Source organism: Plectropomus leopardus, chromosome 8, assembly GCF_008729295.1.
Source record: "Plectropomus leopardus isolate mb chromosome 8, YSFRI_Pleo_2.0, whole genome shotgun sequence".
NCBI lineage: Eukaryota > Metazoa > Chordata > Actinopteri > Perciformes > Serranidae > Plectropomus > Plectropomus leopardus.
The window spans coordinates 22587236-22611067 of NC_056470.1; the positions used below are offsets into that span (position 1 = coordinate 22587236).

General features: G+C 40.8%; 1 protein-coding gene across 1 annotated transcript in view; it reads left to right on the plus strand.

Moving 5' to 3' along the window:
- The first annotated feature begins 11946 nt into the window (after positions 1-11946).
- The window catches only part of LOC121947349 (metabotropic glutamate receptor 7-like), a 133252-nt gene continuing 121366 nt past the window's right edge, over positions 11947-23832 (plus strand). The window contains exon 1 of the mRNA XM_042492355.1: positions 11947-12444. Coding sequence (XP_042348289.1) covers positions 11947-12444 — 498 coding nt within the window. The remainder of the gene's footprint in view (positions 12445-23832) is intronic.

Consider the following 23832-nt stretch of genomic DNA (forward strand, 5'->3'; position numbering starts at 1 on the left):
CAATTTGATTTTTCCTGAAGTGATAAAGGAGAAAAATATCTTCCAGTATTCAGTTTGTAAAATTTGTTCTTTTTGAAGCTTAAACATCCTTCACAAACCTGTTTCTTTTTATCTGTGTTTGTGGTTTGATTTCATAAGCGAGATTAATAAAAGATCATGCCTGAATTCTCCTCACAACAGCCTTCATGTCACTACTTTAGATGTTTTGCATTCAGTGTACCACTGTATGCTAAGCAAGTGTCTCGAACAGGTTAATAAAATGCTGAAAAAACATTTACTGCAAAATGAACCATGCAGAAAATTACTGACCCTGAAGGGAATGAATTTCTATTTGCTTTTGGTCTCAGCCTGTGATCATGATATACCCACATCCCTGCAGCTACGCTGTGATTGCTGAGGTCGTCTCCTAATGGTTTGCTGTTTACTTCCCCTGCACTTTCAAATCACTTGTATCACCTTGTGAACTTGCACACACATGTTTTCCTAAAAGCATCCGGAGAGAGTGAACAGGGAGATGTTGTTGCTTTGCAGGATTCGGCATCTTGCTTGTACTGCTGTGTCTCAGAGGCCCTCATCAATTATGTCCTCAAGGATCAATCTGCCAGCATATTTCCACTCTCAAATGAATGGAATTCTCTATTATTTAGCTGCTAATATGGCTCCTTATGGCCCCTAAAGTCTGACAGGATGGGCTCCTGTTTGATGCTTTCCTGCACTCTAGACCAGCCTCCGACGTAAAAAGGGGCCGACCATGGCCACACTGGTCATTTTATCTGTTCTTCTCGTTTCCTGCTAGTTGCATTAGCCTGCCCACTGGGATTTCTTTTGGCACATTAAAACAGATTTGGGTTAATAATTGATGCTGCGATTTATGGACTGTAGTGCCTGAGGTTCAATTGTAAGCCTCCACTTAAAAAGAAAGCATGCCTCTCATTGCTGCCTTTGCCTCAGAGTGCCGTGATTTATAACTTCAGTTTGATGGTGTGCGATTTATTGTATAGGAGTCTATTGAAGAAAAAGGACCAGACGTATCATTTTTCATACAACAGTCATTTTGATGTGATTATGTTTGAGTTTCGGATTTCTCCTTCACACATCAGCTCAAGACAATGAAGGAAAAAAGTATCGATCTGTGCACCACGAGCAGTAAATCTATTTGTATTTGTGCAACACTGAGCTCCTGCCTCTTGTCTTTGATTAAGAAACTGCCCGAAATTAATGTTCAATATCAACACCAGTCCTGACATTATGTGTAAAGATCTATGGGATGTTAATCAATAGTGTACCACAGGTGATCAAAGGAGGTGTGATGTATGTGTTGGCATAACGCTCAGCTTTCATTAAAATTCCGGGGAGGCTGTCAGGAATTACATGTCTCATTATGTTTTCCTCTGATAGCTTCTCCTTCTCTGCAAAAATGCAGAGTATTATATTTCATCTGAATGTGGCATTCAGCAGAATGTGTCAGTGTGTCCCATTGAATGTCTTACTGGGACTTCAGTTGTGTCATTTTGAGCCATGCTAGTGGCGTGGCTCTAGGGATGGCAATATCAGTCAGTCCAACACTTTGGTCCAGACTGAAATATTTCGACAACTATTGGCTGGACTGTCATGAAATTTCACACAGACATTTATCATTTCTAGATAATGTATCCCTGTAACTCTGGTGATCTCTGGACTTTTGCTCTAGCGCCACCATGAGATTGACATGGGGTTTTAAGTGTTCTGACAACTATAGGATGGATTGCTATGAAATATTATACAGACTAGGGATGGATATTTAGAAGTGGTTTCAGCTGAAAACCATTTCAGAATGTCGATTCATTCAGTATGCCTCCTAGCTTATTCCTTTTATTGATGCTGGCATGTTTTTCTGACAACTGCAAAACAATGACGTGAGGCTGAAACACCTTTCTACACAACATGGAATGCCATGTATTTGACACTCTGCGTACGAGTGCCAATGCTTCCCAACTGAGCAGCACGTCTGTTACAGAGGATAATTATCCTTTGTAAGAATAAAATAAGTGTCATGCTGTGTCACATGCATGCCTTTTTTTCCACTCTGTTTCTACACTGTTTTCAGACTCAGAGGTGATATAGTACATGCCTTGATGCTGAAATCTAAATACATTTTTTCTACACAGAAAATTGATCAGGAATCGATACAGGATCAGACAAATAAGTCAAATCGATAACGGCATTGGTGTCAAGAAAACCTCGGCAATACCAATCCAATACAGACACTCATGTCCTCATCATGATACATTTTATAATGTATGGTAATTCCCAGGCTAGTTCTATCATCACGTTAAAATTTCTAGTTGTCCACTACTTTGGTTCATGAGTACCAAGGGGTTTATCTCTTAGTCTGAAAAGTGAAGCCGATGCAGAAGTTGCTCGAAACTTCATACTTTCTAATGGCCAACAGGAGGCGACTCCACTGGTTGCAAAAAGAAGTCTATGTAAAAATGCCTTCTTCTCACTTGATTTATCACCTCAGTAAAAAAAATCCCCAATGAGTTTATCTTCTTAATTGCTAGCTGTAAGTCGTCTTCAATACAGCATGATGTTGATTTTATAAATTATGGTCTCATTTAGAGACAAATTGACTGTGTATGTTTTAGTGTGTGGCTACCTTATGATTGACAAGTCGCTTCCACAGTGGTCGTCCTTCAGGCAGATCCACCACTCGCTCCTCCAAAACTCCACCCTCTTGTCCATATATGTTCACTTCTGGCTCCAAAAAACCAAGATGGCGACGACCAAAATGCCAAACCAGTGGTTAAAATCATGTTGGCTACGTCCTCTTCTTTTATACATTTTAGTGCTGACACGATTTTCATTACAACATTATTGTGGATAAAAGAAAACACAATAATGATTTTCTAGTGATATCTATAGAAGATTTGAAATAATAATAATCCTGTCAGGTAAATTCATCTTCAAAATTGTTTATCGTGCCTCTTCTTTGATAAACAAATTACACTCAAAACATGAGTATTGGGAGGTGAAGAGGGAGACGAAGCCAGAATGGAAAGAAATGAAATCATATCAGAGGCACTGGATTATTTACATGACATTATTATATGTGAATTATTAACACAATATGAATTTTTTATTTTTTAAATGACACTCCTAGTACAGTCTATGCAAAATACCAGCATAACTAATAACACCCCCACTATCCTCAGCTGTGCTTTGTGTTTAGTGCTAGGTAGCAAATGTTAAATGCATGCTGACATGCAAAATTAAGAAGGTAAACATTATCTGCTAAATATTTGCCTGTTAATATTGTTGTTGTGAGAGCAGCAGCTTTAAGATCTTCACAGTGTGATAACTATCTCAGAAAATATAGCGGTTTCACAGTATCACAGTATTTGATATTATAGAATTATTATTATTATATCATATAATATTATATTAGTTACAATGAACAACAAAACTGTTTTTGTTGTTGAACACCTTTTTACAGTAATTGAAAGTTGAAAATACTTTTTAATGGAAGTGTATATAAAAAGTCTCCTTTTGAAAATGATTAAATATTCTCCTTGCATTTTTTATAATGTAGATAAGCAAATAAACACAGTGCAATAAACTTTAATTTTCATATCATAGTATACCTTGATACCAGTGTACCGCTGCAACCCTAGTATGTTGCATTTTGCTAAAAGCAGTGATGTATGTAAAGCCTTACAGAGGCAATAGGCTGTCACAGGTTTGAGCTATCAGTGGTAAACACTTTGTAGAAGTGGTAAAGTGGTAAACTCAATCATTCATGGATGTGGTCATTGCTTGTCAAGTGTGAACAAATTGGTTTCCTCAGTGGCGGCTGCACCTTGTCTAATCATATGCTTTTATGCAAATCAGGTTCAACGTGAAGGTCAGCCAACAACTTTGTTCAGCAGCAGTATTTGAGTAAAAGACACAGCCAGGTGAGCAGACACAGTTTGAGAGTATGTTCAACCTGATTACATACAAAGCCTGAGCCCATATGGGAAACAATTTAAGGAACCTTGACTCTGGATGGTTTTGGCACATTAAGCATGACAACGTTTTTTGGTGGCTGGAAATGTAAGAATATAGCAGAAAAAAACAGTTGTGATTTTTTCGGCATTTCCAGCATTTCTCAAAGGCTATAATTCCTTTCCTTTTTCAAGGAAATTAATAAGGGAGAGAAGTCTAGATTCCCAACAGAGCAGAATATAAAGCAGAAAAAGGCATTAAGAAATACACCTGGTTTCAATACCCTGAAAAGAGGGATTGCTACCATTTCTAGCTCCATTTTAATTTCCTGTTTATTTCGCTCTCTGAAGCTTTGGGAACTCTAAAGGATTTAAATGCCCTTCAGTCCCCGTGTCTTTCTCCCATTGCCTTTGATTTATAGATTTGATTTTCAGCTTGAAAGCAAAAAGGGAGAAATTCCAAAAGGGGTAAAAAAAACCCACCATCATGACATGGAGGAGCTTAAAGCAAGCTGAAAGGTAGAGGAAATAGGAGGGATATAAAACGCCCATTGCCAGCGCCACGGATGAAATATGAGGAATTGTCAGGAACCATGTAACAAAACGTGATATGTAGCAAATGAACTGGGCTTTATTCAATCCCTGAGCAACCATAAGAAGTCCCATTCTGCTGTCTCTGTATTGTGCTGTGCCCTGTGTCGACAGGACTCACTTTCGCTCGACACTGTCGGGCACCCATTAAATTCTCCAACACACAATCATTCCTCCTTCCTAACTCTGTAAACACCCTGTGCTCCCTGTTACTCTCTTTCACTTTGAGTAGTGATTTCTCAGCAGAAGGTGTCACTTAGGAATAGGCACCCTGATATGACCGTGACTGGCCCCATCGCCATAGAAAATCCAAAACAAGCCACGGATATTGTGACCCTGTTCTGTATGAATATATGCATTTCCTCACATTGACTCTCCCTCTATATACGAGAGATCAGCTGGGATGGCTTAAAAAGGCACCCAGTGTGTCAACAGGGCCCTGAGGAAAAGGCAGCTTCTGTGACCCGCAGTTCCAGCCACAGTGCTCCTATGGGACCACTGGGCCATGGGGAGTCCAAAGAGAGACAGACCGTGGCTGAGAGACAGGAGGGATACTGGGGGACGGTAAAGGCACTGAGCTCACTGAACAGATAAACCCATGGGATTACTGTCAGACTGCACGCTCTTCAGGCTGCACATGGTCCAAATGGGGAGCGGTTTAACTTGAACCTCTTTTAATTGAGTACGGCCTCCAGCTAAAGGAGGTAGCTCACACAGTGTACGAGGCGGCAGCCATAAGCACCCATTCCAGTGGCTTTCATACATAAAGGTAGTGATTTATTGTTCCACCTTATGTGATAGCTATGTGCGGTAATTTGTAATAGAGTTAATTTCCACCTAATGAGTGAGAGAGATTAATTCATGTGCATGATGAATTGCGTAGCGGCGAGCAGTCAGGCTAAGCAAATTCTTGTTTAAAATGTGTGTGTGTGTGTGTGTGTGTGTGTGTGTGTGTGTGTGTGTGTATACCTTTGTGAATGCTTTTCAAACTCTGGTAAAGACTGCAGGGGCACTTATCTGAAATAAGTAGGCCTGCCCTCCACCGCAGTCCTCGCTAGCAGCTCCATATGGTAATGAGCTGTGTAAGATGAAGAAAATATGTTATTTGCAACACAAACAGCACTGCAGTTAATTCAAGCAGCATAGGCATAATCCACTCACACACTTTCAACACTTTCAAAGTGTAAAGTTCACCTGGGAAATGGAAGAATGAGCTAATTTGTGTTGCAGTGATACAATGGGCACTTTAGAAAATAAGAATACTTTGAAGTAAGACTTGTGCAATAAAAGTCCATCAGACATTAAGTCAGTGTGGTGGTGTGTGACCGGCTGCCAGAACATAAATTGAAATGAATAACAAACTAGAAGGCTCGCCTGCCAAAGTGAAAAGGATGATGAGGTTATGATGTCCATCTGCAGTATGTGCAGTGTCTCAGTGTTGGCGTTCTCATTAACATGAAGATTGTTCTAATCTGCCCAAATTAGTCAGTTTAAACACGCTGACATTTGGCACTTGTTCCTCTTGCTGGAGTTCAGTGTAGCTCTCCTTTCTGTCGCACAGCGACTGCAGAGCTACAATATATTTGGAGGCACAGACTGTACTTGTACAGAACGCCTATATTGCTGGACAATGTTTACGTGGAGACAGAAATCAATTCAAAACAGGAGCGAACCATTGTTGAATAAAAATGGTAATCGTACATCAAAACACTTCAGCTGCACACACTGTGATGAGAAAATGTCCTGATGTTTATCAAAGTGCACATTTCTATCTTTTTCCTGAATTCTGTCTTTAGTTTGTTGTCAAGGAGCAAACTGTGGATTTCCATTAGAATGGACGATGCTTTACTTTGGTCGAGGGGGACAAAATGGGAAAGCATAGATAATTATGCAGTAAAGAAACATGGAACCACTAAGTATGATTCACCACTTTACTTAAAAAAGCATGGAAATACAATGTCAATACAATTGGCTTTAAAATACTGGTTTTGGGGGCACAGCACTTGCAGCAAGAGCAGCGACGTCTTTGGGTGGCACTATACCGGCCAATGGTCGCTATAAAACACCAACAAGTTTAGACTAAAAAGCTGAAAGAAAACATACATGGGTCCCTATAGGGCATGGTGTGGGTACTCAATACCTTTGAAGGTATTGAGTGAAATACCCTAGTACCAAGTAGTATTAAAACTTCTTCAGTCAAACAATACCTGCATTCATTCATTTTTGTACTGGGGACCTGGACCGTCCTGACTCACTGATGGATCAGCAAATTTTCTTTTGCTGCTATCTTAGGGGCCGTAATTCAATTGACGAACGGTCAGTTGAACGTCTACCAGTTAGCACGAGCTAACACAGCAGCAGTGGCTAACATCCAACACTGGGCCGTTAAATAGTCACAATATACGCTATATACTCAGCCTATATATAGCGTCACTTTGTAAACTTTCATATTATCCATATGAAATGTGCAAATATAAGATATACTTGATTTGCAGAAGCATACTATGCAAACCTTTTCTTGTGAGCTTAGAACAACTGTTATATTTTTAAATCATCATTTCATTCCTGATTTGTCTGTCACTCATTTCTTGGTAACTAGTATTGCATGCTATTATACACATATGATTATTAGTGTCACATACCTACATTATAATATATGCATGTAACATACATACTATCATAAACTACATTTATTAATATTCATATATCTATTACTTTTGTTATATGTTATGTTATTGTTATTATTGTTGTTGCCACGCATCTCTCTCTCCCTCCCTCACTTTCTCTCTCTTTCCTATGTATCATTTTGTCATATACTACTGTAATTTTATTGTTCTTTACGACATATATTGCACGTCTGTCTGTCCTGGAAGAGGGATCCCTCCTCACTTGCTCTTCTGGAGATTTCTACTCTTTTTTTTCCCCTGTTTTTTTGTAAGCTCTTTCTTATGTGCTGTGAGGATCCAAAGACAGAGGGATGTCATATGCTGTCTTTTGGCAGGTAAATAGTTAATGCAGGTGGTCATCTGTACTTGGCATGTCTCATCACCCTCTCACCCACACACAAACACACAGAGTGAGAGAGAGAGAGAGGTTGTTATGAGTCATTCACAAAGACTGTTGATAAAATCTCCCCCATCACAATGCACCGTGAAGACACTTGTGATGAAATAATTCACAGAGGTCCAGAGCCGCTCAGAAGGTCGGCTAATTAACAGACACAAGGCGAGAGGCGTTTGCTATCACAATCAAATTTGTGGCTGAAGTCCTCCTGGCTAACTAACACAGCTGCACCCACTTATCACATAAGTCCAGTGGACCATGAGGTTAGCCATCAAAACAAAGGCCCAGTCACCCGCTAATAGGGCCTCTGGAAGCTTCCAGGGCTGTGTGGGTGGGAGGTCAGCACCTTTTGGGTCCATTACTGCCATATGTAATACCTCTGATCATTATCCAGGCAGGCTCCCAATCAGGGACACACACTTGGAACATCTGTAAGACAGAAAAATGCCAGCAGTCAGGGGTTAATATCCTTTTTTGTCTTTTCTTTTTCTCACTTAAGCTTTTTGCTCGTCTCAGATGCCACATCTCTGTATAAGCGTCCAGGCGGACTCATTGTCAGATAACACGAGTTTCAAAGATAACCCGGGGAGAAAAACCTCCTGTTACCAAGATACCCCTGCAGTTATGTATTCCAGTGGCCACTCGTGCATTATCTGTCTATCTTTCACAATTCAGAGTGTGAATGGGTACTGAGCTCACAGTAGCAACTTTACAGAGACATAATTAGAAGGGAGCTGGTATGACAGATGGATTACAATCATAATTGAGAGCGTGGAGAGTCTATCGTCCTAGCTGCAGTGCACCTGCTTTGTCTTTGGCATAAACAGCACAAGAGGTAAGAATTTGTCTTCCCAAACAGCGTGCCTGTAGAATTACAATACGTTTTCTTTTTTTTTCCCTCCTCACAAGCGCTGATTCTGCTTACAGTGATGAAGAAAAGCGTAGATAGCCGATTTTATTATTCCAAAGCAGATGGTGCAAAATGAGGCATGGGGGGGCCCCAGCAGCTTGGTGACCTTCATGTTGCTAATCTAACATTGCCCCTACATTGATCTAACATTAACACCTCACCCCTGACAGAATATGCATGACTCCAAACGGGGCTGGTGGCCTGCTTGCTTTCGAACAAATCACCCCGACATGCAATTACCTCCCGCTCTGGAGTTATTTCTTTCCCGTGGATACGACGGCCCTTTCATTCGAGTCCGGGAATTAAACAGGTTTCCAGGTTAATTAATTTGACAGACAGACCCCATTGTGCCTAGTGTCAGCCCAAAAGGAAACCTTATTGCCTCTTGTCCTCAGGGTTGACTTTTTATTGTTCTTTGAGTCTTCGTTCTCTTAAAGGAGCACATTGTGCCAGCCCTGTAATTGACTTGAAGAAGACTGCATCGAGCAGACGTGTGTTATTGAATGCTTGAAACAAAAGCTCTGGTCTCTCATAGGAGCTCGTAATTCATCTAGTGGGATGCATTGAAATGTAGTACACCCCCGGCATATGGAAACCTTGGCTGTGTTTGTGTGTTTGGTCAGCTATATATTGAACACAAACCTCTTCCTGAACGCATTCACACTCCTGTTTGCTTGTTGCTTCCCACTTCATCCCATGATGAAATGGAATTTATCCGAGTGTGTGTTCACGTGACTGAGTGTCTGTGTGAGAGTGAGGAAGGAAAAGGAGAGAAGATCCAAACCAAAGTGTAATCTCAGTCTAAATCACACAGCCTCCCCCGGGGGAAAGACCCCTCTTCCTGGGGTTACTCAGTGAATTAAATCATGGTGAGGGCCCCATTTTTCAAAAGTAACCTTTTCGTTGACAGTGTAAGTGGGAGTCAGGCTCTCACAGCACAGTCCGAGCAGTGGAATTAGTGTCGTGCGTAGCGACACCAGTCTCTCAGGGTGTCATTTGTAGGGGCTGTTGCTGCATTTTTCCAGGCCTGCCTGCCTGTCTCAGTGTGCTCACAGTGGAGGAGGCCATCTGCCTCCCTCCCGTCTCGCATCCTTCATCTCTCTCCTCAGCAGCCTCTTCCCAGCAGTTCCCACACACTGTCCTTAAATGTATTTTTGGTGCAGCTCATGAATTTTGGCCTCGGCGTGCAGTTTGTGCACCCGGATCCACAGTGACATGCTTGGGAGTCGGACGTGCACGATTTGCCAATTGTGTGATATTCATGCAAAATCAGTGCGGCTAATGGAGACAAATACACTACATGGCAGGATTAGGCTTGAATTAATCTCTATTCAATTTAATTAATTAGAAATTTGTCCGTCCAAGCCTGTAATGTCAATAGGACATGTTTCAATTAGAGCTACATCGCCTTTCCTAATCTTTTAATTGAACAGAAACGAATGGAACGAACATGTTCATAAAATGGGATTCTGTGCCTCATAATCATTTTCACGATAAAGCAACTCTCAGAGGCTGTTTATTACTCAATGATCAAGCAACTTAACTGACTCATCCTCTAATCCATTTACTGTTTCCTGTTTGACTGCTTCCCAGGGTGCTGCTGTGATTTCTCAGCAACAGCAGCCCCGTGGATGCTATTGTTGGATGTGTGGCGGCTGGTTTAGAAATGGACAGTTTCTAAGGTTACTTGAAAATGAAGGCTTATACATGAATTATGTATCCACAGAGCGCTCAGTCGGCACCTTTTCTCTCACTGAACAAATGCAGCAGTCATTAGCAGAGCCTAAAAATTTTTTTTTCTTTATTATGATATTTAATTACACGCAGAAGCTACCTTTTTTTTTAATTAATGCCACAAATTGCCAAGTGAGTCCCTGGCTAATGTATGCCCAATGAAAGCAAATTATCATAATCTGCTTGTTTGTAAGAGCACCATCTGTGCAATTAAATAGTTTGGTGATGATAGTGTTTGGTCAGGAAGATGTGAGGGCTCCTTGCTCCTAAAGGTGTGGTTAATTCTCACCAGTCTGCGTGCCAGCCGTGCGTGCCAGCGTGAGGCGTGTGTGTGTGTGTGTGTGTGTGTGTGTGTGTGTGTGTGTGTGTGTGTGTGTGTGAGAGAGCGCGTGCGGGGTGCACAGGATGAATCAGGAGTGTCTTCTGAAGAAGGGTTGCCTGGGAGACCAGCCTGGACCCCTCCAAACGTGTCTGTTCTCTCTCTCTGCCTCACTCCCTCCCTCTCTCTCTCTGTCCCTCCTCCGTTTTAAAGGTGCATCAGTAATGAATCCAAAACTATTTCAGGAGAGTCACTCTATAGCCCCCATACCTGCAGCTCTGCTGGGTTTTCATAATGCCACAGATCTTTGTTTCGTGCCTGCCACCGCCAACGTCAAAAGAAAGGAGGAAAGAAAACACTCTGTGACTTTTGCGTGTGTTTATTTGTGTGTATGTGTGTGTTTGAGGGGGATAAAAGAGGGAGGGGAGAGAAAGAGATTATGAATGCGCACTGAGAGGCACTCAGAGGAACAATTGTCTTACTATTCAAGTCTAGCCTTTAAGTGCATTTGCTCGCCTTGTTTACCTTCCTTGAACTGTCTCAAGACAACTTCCTGAAAACCTTGCCATGAAGTGATGCTCCTCTTTTTTTTTTCTCTGGCCAGCTGAATGACGTCTCGCAAGGAAAGGGGGCTGAAAACTCGGCGCACACAGTGAATCCCTCGCTGTGACTCATTCATTTTGTATAAATGCGAGCGGTTGCGGAGACCGAGAAAGAGCCGGGGCTTTAATTAGCTGGATTTTTCTTAGCCTTCCGCTCATTTGAGCAGCATACTATTCGTTTTCTTTCTTTCTTTGCTTTTTTTCCTGGAGACTGTGGAGATGATATGCACCCCGGGGAGACAGACACCACAGCCGACCGAGCCATCCCTGCGCTCCCGTGGAGTTGCAAGAAGAATGTCACCCACTTCTGCCGGTTCTAAGTATTGATTTTAAGAGATAATCGCTTAAAATTCACTATATGTTGTTTGGTCGAATCGCCGCTTTAGGTTGTGAAGATCCCCAGCTGCGGTTTCAATGCTGTTTCGCGCTTTGGATTTAGCATAAATGGACAAAATTAGGCCAGTTCATCTGCGGCGGATGATCATCTCTTACTGATATTTTCTGACTAATGGATGGAGGCTCTCTATCCGAGGGGAACTGAATTACCGTCAGGAGCTTCACTATTCAACAAGCTGCACCGCTCACTCCTGGCAGCAAAGCGATGGGCGCAGTTTGTCTGAGCCATCTACTGCGTCTTGGTTCTTCAGCTCAGCTTGTTGAATCTCCTCCATGCTGACAAGAATGGGTTCGTTTTAACAAAACTTCCTCTCTGTTTTTATCTATCGGCGGATTGTAGACTCCTTTGTTCCCTAAAAGTTGATCATGGCTCGTCCTGGTTTGTGCGTCAAGCTGATATGGAGAGCGTTTTGGCTCATGAGGACTGTGGTAGATTTCGCGCTGCCTCAGGAGACTTATGCGCCCCATTCAATCCGGACTGAGGGGCACCTGACCCTCGGTGGACTCTTCCCGGTGCACGCCCGAGGCGCCGACGGCACGCCGTGCGGGGACCTCAAGCGTGAAAACGGCATCCAGCGGCTTGAGGCCATGATGTACGCTTTGGACCAAATTAACCAGGACGACCAACTCTTACCCAACATCACCTTAGGCGCCCGGGTGCTGGACACTTGTTCGAGGGATACTTACGCGCTGGAGCAATCTTTAACTTTTGTTCAAGCCCTGATCACGAAGGACACCTCCGACGTGAGATGCACAAATGGGGAGCCACCAGTGTTTGTCAAGCCTGAAAAAGTGGTGGGAGTCATCGGAGCCTCGGCGAGCTCAGTATCGATTATGGTTGCCAACATCCTACGCCTCTTTCAGGCAAGTGTTTGAGCGTGAGCGATAGTTTTATGGCTTTAATTTTTTTTTCTTTACTGATGCAGCAGTGTGTGCAAGCTTGTGGTGATAATCCGCTTTTTAGGGAGGAGTGAAAGTGTTGCGCCTCATTGCTACCCACCCAGTGAAGCAGATGAAAACAGGGATGGCACAACAACAAAAAGCCCCATCTCACAGGGGAAAACAGTTATTAACAAAACAAAAAAAGAAAAGCATTTTAAGGGGGTATCAAATACAGTACTGCGCAAAAGTCTAAACTTTGCTATTTTAGCAAGGCTATAATAATAATAATACACAGTCATCTCTTAGTAGTCTCTTTACTGAAATATCAAAAACGCATTTTTTTCAGAATAGAACAACTTCAACAGGCTAAAAAGATTTCATGTTTCACACTAAATATTGACTTCAGTGTGAAGAAGCCATTTTGTTCTAACTTTTTGCTGTTTTGATGCATTGTTCACGTTCTCCATATTCTTTTCTTAATAAAGAAATTGAGGCATAAATATATTATATTGATATTTCAGCTTTGCTAAAACAATAAATCTATGGTGGCTTTGCAAAGTCTTGTATTTGTGCATTTGCTCCACTTCAAAAAAAAAAAAAAAAGACCATTGTTATGATAAATTTTCATTCAGACTTTTCACCACCATAAAAAATATTGGAACAAAAGAAAGGTGATGTAAGTTTGGGTAGTTTTCCCCTCCACTACACAGTGTGGATGAGACAGCTGAGTGTGCTGTTGCTTGTCCCTGGTGGTGCTGAAAGAACAGCTCCCGTCTGTTCCAGTCTCACTCCAGAGTCTGGATGAGTGGGCACTGACAGCCTGACACAATCACACCCAAACTCAACAACCCCCTCCTGAGAATAACAGGCCCCGCTTCATGTGATTGCACATGATTATATGAGCCTCTTGTACAGGGGAGACTGCAGGCATTTTTATGAATTGTTTAGAACCTGAAAGCCTTGATTCATGGTGGAGTTGGCTCCGCTTTTATCTGCAGGGGGCCCCCTTCTTGGAAATGAGCTTGTTTCAAACTCTTTGCGCCCTAATTGAGCTCGATGGCTGCGAGTAAATGAAATGAATTTGCACCACTAATTTCAAAATGAGTTAGCACGGCTTTATGGGAACACATCTCTATTCCTGTTGGCTGGGAGTCGACTGTTTGCCCACTGCTGGTGCTGCAGTGGAATGGGAAGCACAGCAGGGCAGCAATACAGCAGATTAATTATTTAAAACACATCTTCATAGCAAAATATCTAATTACTTGAAATACCATGTGGAAGTTTTTTGAAAATGTGCAGGCTTCTATACAGTTTTTGTGGCGTGAGGATGGCGGCGAGAATCATCAGAGCAGCAGTGTTGGTGCTAATGATTTGTAGTCGCAGACTGTAACTCACAGTCTTGTCATCTTGTGTTTTCTTTTAGTTCAGTTAGAAAAACCATGGGCTCTGTCTGTAAGTAGCTGTTTAACTGCAACTGTAAGAGCATCAAAGTACTTAACATGCTTTTAACCCCCCCCCCTTCCTTTTGTTCTCACGCATATACACACTTACACATGCAACACTTTTTTTTGTCGTCCTCTGGGGTTTTTGGGCTCCATTGGCTGGACAGTTAGACTGATGGTCCAAACCACAACCTTCTGCCCTGCTTCGGTTCCTACCCACCCTTTGTAGGCTGAGTTAACAAATAAATATTTTATTATTTCAAGTTGGTAAAACCCTCCAGTGATACTTTGAAGCATCCTCAACACACTCGTTATTTGTTGCAGAATGCAAGAGTTGTAAGACTTCCTTTTTTTTCTTTTTTTTTCATGCAAGCTGTGTAAAATTAGGTATGCATTTGGGAAATTCATACGGTTCAAGGGGAGAAAGGCGATTCCTTAATTTTCTCTCCTCTTTCCTCCTCACACCAGGTGTTCCAGCATGCCTCTAAGGCCTTGTTCAGACTGCCAGCCCAAAATCCATTTCCATACCGAGTTTAGAGAGTCTGGACTACACAAAAAAAACACATGCATTTTTTTCCAAACGCATCGATAACATCCAACCCACATTTTGAGGCAGTTTGAAATCTGATTCTGATCGTATTACTACAGATACATCTCAGTGTGGTCGTCAAATTGGATTTCAGGGTGTCATTTGTGTAACGTCACTGTTCTGCTGTAGCAGAGCTTTTGCAGCTGAGCTGTGTGCGAGTCTGCCTTGCCATCAAGTGCTGAAAAGCACTGATGAGAAAAAACATACTGGACACTTTTGAAGTTAACTCTTGGGTCAGCGATGAAGCTTACGAAATAACGTTACCTCTGTTTAATACCTCTGAATTGTTTCAAGCTAACGTTCACTGTTGTGCAGTTCCAACAAGGGCTCCAGTGCAAGCGTATCCCTTTGAGAAGCTTTCTAATCCAGGCTTAAACTGTCGAGTCATTTGGGGGACTTTGATAATTCCATGATGATAAATCCAACACTGAATGTCTCATTGTGATTATTTATCAATTTCCATTTTGAAAGCAGTTATTGTTGGTGTTGTTTTCACATGCTTCCCTGTTAGAAAGATGCGTCACCAGCTTAGCTACATGGTTACTGATGCCACGCTGTTACCACAGCAACCCATGCAGACAGGTTGATTCCATCTGGACACACATATATGATCTGTTAACTTGCAAATAACAGTGCAGGCAGTCTGACGTAAAGATCTGATACGAGAAACAAATCTGATTTCCATGCAGTTTGAACGTACCTGATATTCCTCTTCCAACAACAGAGATCGAGTTCTGTTCTGGTTCCCACATCTTATTTTGAATCGTTTGGAGCATTTCAATAGACTGGTTCAGATCTCGAAAAAGTTGCTTTCCAGCTCAAACCAAAGCCATCAGGTTTTCCTTGACCCAAAGTGTGAACTTTGACAACATATGTGGGCGTGTCGTATTTTATAGATTGGAAGGAGAAGATGGAGTAGGCCAGTGAGAAATTATTGGAAAAAAATTGTGTGCAGTGGGCTCATTAATAGATTGTCCATGCTTGTTTTTTGCATAAAAAAATATTATAACAGATCAAACACTTTGCAGGTAACCAGTGTAATCTGCCATCTTACTACTGTTTGTGATCAAATTTATTTATTTGGGCAAAACTCTGTAGAATCTTTTTTCAAGAAAGTCCCAAGACTTCTGTTGTGCATTGTGCAGCACCCAACATTGATGACACATCCTTGATCTCAAATCTGGTGGAAACGTGGGCTTGTTCACTTGACAGCAAGGTTCCAAGAACCGGTCCAAGACTGAGAGCTAATTGGAGGAAAAAAGGGTGAAGGTGTGAAATGGGGGTGTGTAGGTGTAGACAATGTGCAAAGTTGCCCAGGCGCTCAAGGGTGAGGAATCTGTGGATTTGACAGCTGTTGTCGTGTCTGCATTTCTTATTTCCAGAAAGGTGGGTTTAATAACCAAAGTCAGATCTGCACACGCCTAATTGCCCTTCAGCGCTTATTTTTTTACTATGGTACTGGTGGTGATGATGGCACTGATAATAAATTATATGTGAGGCCGTATGATACTGTATAATCAATACTTACCAGAAATGAGAGCTCCCAGCCCATCTACCCTCATTAGTCTTACAGCGTTTGATTAGTGTGTGGCAGCCATTACACGTTTCTGAGATTGTTTGCAACTGCAATCCATCAAGTATCAAATGATTCCAGTCAAAAGCGTCAAAAGCTTGAGAGAACACCTGTTCAGTTTTAATTAATGAAGCGAAGCAGGGATTTTTTTCTCAAATCAAAGCAAACGTCAGCTCCACAGAAAGTGTTCAATTTGTTGTCCTTGTCGATCTAAATTACATTTTCACATAGATTATGGGATGTGGTCCATAACTAAGCAATCTAATAGACTTTTAAGTTAAATCTTTACACTTGGACCTTTCGGTCAATGACCTCACTCTGAGCTGTCCTCTTAGCCCACTTCCCTCTTTGTTCTGAGTGAATATCACCAGGTCATTTTGTTTCTCACCCCTGTGATAAATGAATCATCAGGGCAGCTAAATAGTGATTGTAGATTTTATTGCTGTATGCTAAAAATCATGGCTGTCTATTCAGGACATGAGTAGCTGCTGAACTGTTAATGCTGGGAAATTGACATGAGGGATAGATTTTTCTGAGGACCTAGGAGGGTTGATCAATACTGTTGCCATGGTGAGGCCGATTTGCTGCTAAGATGTTTTTATTTCACTGCCTTTCATGCTGTGTTGGAAATGAGAAGCAACAATGCCACAGGAGGAAAAAAAATCAATCAGCCAAACTTTTTGAATTGTTACCAGGAGCTATGATGCTGTGTACCTTTTGAAAAATCACCCAACCCGTCGCTGTCTAGCTCATGAGCGCCCAGTCACTCACGGGGAGGACAACACTGTAGTTGAAAGGAGCGGGCAACTTTGTCCGTTTGTAAGTCCCGGCCTCTTGAATGAATCATGAAATTGATTTTTATCCAGATGACATTTACATCAGGGAGTGTAGCTCGCAATTCTCTGTCGCATCTCTTTTCTCAAAGACCGAGGCAAAACTTAGTATTGAATACAGGTGAACTCCGTCTTGTCCTCGTGTCTGGGGAAGCGGCCCCTTCAGACTGGCTGTCTAAGTGAGGCATTGACGTCCTCTGCTCTCATAGCCCTGACAGGCTTCGGTCGGCTTTTTATCTCTCGTTTTTCACAGAATCATCACTGTGATTGATTTGAAGGAGATTGAAGCCTTGCAGTGTGATCTATTCAGCCGACAGTGGTAAAGACAGACACCGAAGGAATATGAAGGCTCTCTGCGCGTGTTACATAACGAGCTCTCAAAGTGACACAGAATGGCAAAGGTTAATTATGTCTGTTTTTCTCAGCACTGTTGCTATTTGTGCATTGATTCACACAGTGGTGCAGGTCAATTAGTCCCATCTCTGCATTGTTTTCAGCCCCATCATATGGGGGCATGGTTGGTGTGTCAAGTATGCACTATATGATTTTATACTCATGCACACATATATGCACGCACAAGACCTCCATTACTATTGCTGAAAAATGAAAACACAACTCCCTCATGGATATTTTATGATCCACTCTAGAGGTTTTGACTCTTGTACTTTCTCTCCGTCACTTGCTAGATGGCATTTGAAACACAGAGACACCACTCAATACATTATAGCTTTTTCACAAGGATGTGAAACATGGACAACAAAGAAAGTTCTTTCACCCTCTCATCTAACCTGGCAGTTCTAAGTTTCAGCATCATAGTTTTAGGAATACTTCAACCCAAAATGATTATTTGTATATCAATTACTTACTCTGAGGAATTTGTGAAGAAAACTTTGCTTTACTTCCACAGTGACTAAAGAGAACAAAAACCTTGAAAATTCTTTGTCTATTGAAGTAAAAAGAAGTCAGCGTTTAACAACAACTAAACTGCATGAAAATATCTGTTTACAAACTCTCACACAACTTGTACGGTTTAATTCAAGTCTTATTCATCCAGTCATATGGACTTCCCAAACATGCATTTTGGCTAAAGTCCTACTATTTAAAATACCCTCATGTACAAGTAGCATGCCTGTTTTCATTGAGCAGAGTTCATGGAGAAAGTGCTGAATGCACGACTGGATAAATGTAGGTTTGGGTACCATTGAGATGTGAACCTGTAATTCCATACCATAACCCGATAGTACTTTTTTCTCTCAATACTTTACTTTCTTTGTAACAATAAAAATGTAATTTTTAAACAAGCTGCAGGGGTGATATAGTAGAGTATAAAGCAATTCTGCTCCTCAGCTCATCTCTAATCATACACATAGGCTGTCTGTCTTTCTGCTTGTGTGCGTGTATGTGTGTGCTATTACTAAAATGATGTAGAAACGAAAATAGACCAGATTCCTAAACTATCGCAGCACTTTGGTGCTGCAGTGTAGATTTTGCTCACTGGGAAGTAGAAGGAGCAGCCCAATGGAGCGGTCACAGAGCTACATGTCCAACGTCTCGGCTTCGTAGTGCTTTGTGGCACCTCCACCCCTTGTCTTTACCTGGTGCTCTTACCCAAATTCGCTCCCAGGTACTAGCATTTTGCACTTCACAATTTAAGGTGAACTGGTACTTGGTTGTACCAACGTAATTCAGTCGGTAGCCTTAAAAGAACTGGGTTAAGTATTTAACCCCATATAAGTGAGACTTGGATTATACTGTATATATTTGTTTTAGAGTTTGTTTACTCCAGTTTATCAAGAATTTCTCAATTTTGGAATTTTTGTGTTCACTGTGGAGGCATGTGAAGACTTCACAAATTCACAAAATCAAAGTAACATGGGGTGACTGATGACATACAAATGAAAATACAGTAAAGTACTCCTTTGACATATAACTTAACTTATTTAGAAGCTGTTGCATTTATAATTTATCACATTAATTTCTTGAATTTAGCAGCTTGTTTGTGAAGACTTTTTTATTAAGTGTTAGCAGTTAGTCAAATGACTCTATACTATATAATATATATCATACAAGAACAGAGGAAGATAGGTTGAGGAAGGCTCAGTGGGATTTATCTTGTAAGAGGAAATTGAAAACTTGGCTGAATATGGAATATGGAATAAACCGTCAAACCTTCACCATCCATCTCTCTGGAGTCGTGAAATATTCACAATAGAACAAGGGAATTACTGAATATTAGAATATGAGTCATACGAGTCTATCGGTCTGGCTTTCCAAGGGGTTTTGATTTAAGTTTGATTTTGCCCCAATAATCAAATGGAAGACAAACTGTATACTTTAAAAAAAAGCACATAAAAAAAATGGCAGTAGCTGGGTAACAATAATTTGCGACAAAAAATACCCACACACTTCTATTGTGTTCCAAATTTTCCTTTTATTCTGCATGGACATGACATCATGTTAGAGTGCGGTTGTGAGCACACTTATAGATGAGCTGTGATGACACTTCACACATCATGTGTGAATTTGGCCATTGATAAAACACATGATGACAGCATGTCCAATTGTTAAAGCAGTGGGAATGAATGTACTGCACCTATGTGAATATCACACCAACATTACACTAAAAGCAGAGCACCTGAGTCCCTGAGGGAGACAATTTGTTTCTGAAACATTGCCACGTCCTTGTAGAATAAAAGAAGTATTGGGGACAAGACAGCACAGTGCGGGGGTTTTTTCTTTTGTCTTATTATTTTCCATGCAGAACACAAAAACAAAACACTAAATACACAACTCTGGAAAAGCAGGTCTGCTCTCTCAAAACAATGAATACACAAAGACATGTATTTTATGGTCTAATAACACTAGCAAATAACAAAAATGCCTGACAGTCTTTTAGAGCTGATGAATCATCAGTCAACATATTTGTGCTGGTTTTGTAGAACAATTGATCTTGTTCATCAAACTTATGCAAATACCAGGGCCCCCACAGATCCTTAAAAAGGCATTTAAGTAATTAATCTAGGAAAAAAAGCCCTTTATTGGTAATAAAATGTCTTAGATCAGCTTTTCTTAAGTCTTAAAACTGCTGTGACATGGGAGGTGCGATTTTATGACTCATTTTCTTTCTGACATTGCATTACAAAATCTCAATAATTGGTAACAGCTATTTTAATTTTAATTTTTTTAAATGACTTATTGAATGCCTCTTGCACTAATGTCACATTAGGATATCGAAACCAACTACACTCATATGATCTAGAATCTAGCCGGTATGCTCACAGGTGGAGGATCTGTCACTGTACCCTGGACGACATGGGGAAGTGCAAATTCAACAAAAAATGGCTGTCTAACCAAGATTTTGCAGCATTGCTGAAAACCGTTAAAGGCAATGCACACAAGGCTCGGTGTATTTTAGGCAGACGGTTTTTCAAAGCTGGATAGATGGGAAAAAAGGCAGTGGCATCCCACATGTAGAGTAAAAAACACAAAACTGACAAAAAATCAAACAAACAAAATTTAAAAAAACGCCAAAAAACAGCAAGTATTTTACAGTATATTCTACCCTCATCGCTACCATAAGAAATATTCTATTTTATATTACAACATTTAGGCAAAATTGTCCCTATTGGTCTTAAATTTACACATTAAAAATGTCTTAAAAAGTCTTAGGTCTAAGTTGCCTATTAGCTGTAGGTACTTTGAATATAGAAGCATAAAGTTAGAAATAGTTTTGAAAACCTGCAAAACTACAGTACTGCATCTAAACATATTCTATAACTAAATAAATAAATAAATGTTTTTATATAATACTTGTAAGGTGTTACAGTGCTAATAAATGTAATACTGCCTAGTAAAAGTAAGTAAAAAATAACAAACCCTAAAGCATAAATGCATACGAGAATAAACAGAGGATCTAGAAACTTATAAAGAATATGTTGTACTTTTATTATTCCTGTGGATATGCTGAATACATTATCCATGGTCCAGTGATTCGCACTTCTTATCGCTGGTACTGAAAGCCCTGCTGGTTTTACTTCCACCTATTTAATCAGATGCTGACTTATGACCCGATAAGACCAGAATTGGCAGGGTGGAATTTACTCATGCTGTGGCAAAAAGCAGGTGGGACCAGAAAATAATGCAGGCAGGGTCACAAGCGTAATCTGCAGGTGTTAGAGTGGCTAACAGGCTAAGAATAGCATTCCACAAGTTTAGAAACTTCCATTTTTTATTGACTTTGTACTCCTTGTTTTTCCTCTATGCCTGTCCTTGCACTAATGGACAGTCACACTGCATGAACCCTCTTCTTCTACTGCTCGTGCTCTTTAAGCATGCAGTTACAAAAACAGGAATACAGACAATCAATATGTACTTAAGGACAGGTCAATCCCACCTACTCTTTCAAATTGGCTGTGGGCCGATGAGTCTCTCTGTCTCTCAGGTCAGAGTTCAATCAGGTTGAACCCTGTGAGAAGTGAATAAGGCAAGATCAATTCAGAAGCAAATGTGGCAGTAGATGCAGATGAATGCATTTAATTGAAGTGATCTTGTTGGACAGAACAGCAGCAGCAGTCTGAGTTTGAGTGCCAGGATTAAGCAATAACATGTAGATTTAACGTTGGAATTGGGAGAAATAAAGACGATAAAATGTATTTGAATTAGGATATTGGCAAATGAGAGACTCCAGACTATTGCTGGGCAATATATCAATATTATAATGATACTGTGATATGAGACTAGATATCACCTTAGATTTTAACGTTGTAATATTCTAAGTGTCGTCCTGGTTTTAAAGGCTGCATTACATTAATATGATGTAATTTTCTGATCTTACCAGACTATTCTAGCATATTTGACTAAGTCTGTAAATGCATATTTGCCTTATTTGCTGCTGTGGAGGTAGAGCAGGTCGTCCACTTGCCAGAAGGTTGGCGGTTCGATCACGATCTCAACACATCAAAGTGCCCCTGGGCAAGATACTGAACCCCAAATTGCTCCTGATGGCTGTGCCATTGAGTGAGTGGTCGAACGACTAGAAAAGCGCCATACAAGTACAAGTCAGTTTACCATTTGCACACATTATATCCACATTACCAGTGTAATCCCTAAAATATCCTTGCAACATTTACACTGAGGTATTTAACCCCTTTACATCTGAATCAAGATCACTTTTCTTGTGCCGCATTGAGATGCATTTCACTAGCATTTAAACCTCTAAAATACAATGACAAGGAAATTATTGGATAATTAGCTGGTGGTGTTGTAATATATTTAAAAAATGAGGGACAAATGTACAGAAAACTGTATTTCTAATTTTCTCAATCATATGTGTAAAATTGTTACAAAAGAAATAAAAAATAAATCATTTTCAGCACTTCCTTGAGATTATTTTCTTGTTTTTTTTGTTTTGTTTTGTTTTTTCCCTTTTCTTTTCTTAAGATTATTTTCAGTTCATTTCCTTGTAAGTTTTTGCACATTTTTGCAAGGTTTTGGGCTATTTCTTGTTAATTTGCTTGTCGCCCTCCCATGTTAAAAAAATAAAAAAACAAGCCAATTTGCTACATACTGCCTAGCCATAATTCAGACCTGCAGAGACCATAATTAGACTCATAACAACACAGAAATGTAGCCTGACAGCCTGATTTTTCAAATTCTCGTCCTTTTGGCCTTTTGAGGAGAAACAGTGTTGAGAGGGAGCGGTGTTGCTCTCATGTTCAGTGAAGCAGGTATATATTTTCACACACACAAACACGACTCAGAGTGTACAAGTGATGCAATATTAATAGAATGAATAAAATATCCCTGTGTCAAACAAGTTGTCATTGCGCCTGACATGAGGTCATCAGGTCAGCTGCCTGCCACGGGGAGAATATGAGAAACCATGCACGCCTGATATTAAGGTCTTGGCTATTCCCACAGGCCTAGGGGGATGGTGCGGTTTATTATTCAGACACATAATAGCATGCTATATGAATAAATGTTTCTCAATGAAAACACAGCTGGTACATTCTTATTCCATTCTTCATTTGTTTTCAGACCTATTCTAGTTTGTGTTATGATTGTAGCTGGTAAATATCCTTTCAGCATCTTTAATGAGGTGCCATCCCTCATTTAGGTTTTGGTTTGAGGTCTTTGCTTGACGATTGCAGCAGATCGGCTCTCCCAGTGAGGCTATTACCCTCATTTTTTCCCACTGCATTGGGAGGGGGAAGAGGGCACCTGCTTAAAAGCTTAGCTCCGCTCACATTGAGGTCACATCAGCGTTCCTTCAAAACGTATTGTCGATATGACTGTAAAATGTGACAAGAATAGCACTCTTAGACTTTGTTGAAAGTTTTCTGCAGTTTATCTGGCGAGCAGAAGGAGCCAGAGAAGAGGAAACCCCATTACGTCCGATCCTCTTACGGGGATGAGTGGAGAAGCATGAGGAGGTCTCTGCTGGCTGCTGGTCGGTCTCTCACTCATCCATCCAAAAAGCAAGAAAAAAAAAATGTCCCCGTTGCTTCAGCAGAAAATGATCAGTGTGGGCTGAAAAGCACTATCACAGGGCTAATTGTAGTTTTTGTAGTTGTTTCAACTCAGTGGTCTGTGATCCATGGAGCATTCTGGACAGAGCCTGAATTACAAAGTCACTCAGCCATAGAAGACTTTTGTGCTATATGACTAAATAACATCCAAGTCTGCTTTCATGGTGGAAAATTTCATACGAGCACAAAACGTCTGTATAGATCAGTAAGAATTTTGCCTTTTAAATATGATCTGTTTACCAGGAAAATTCTCTTCCCACAGCTACTCAAATCCTGCTAAATGAGTTAAGTGAATTTGTTAAAAGGCTGCCTTCAGTGCTGCCTGCAAGAGTGTCTGCTGCTTCAAAAGGAGGCATGTTGTTGTGGTTCCTCTTAGACCTGGGTTGTGTGCTTTGTTCTCTGTTTT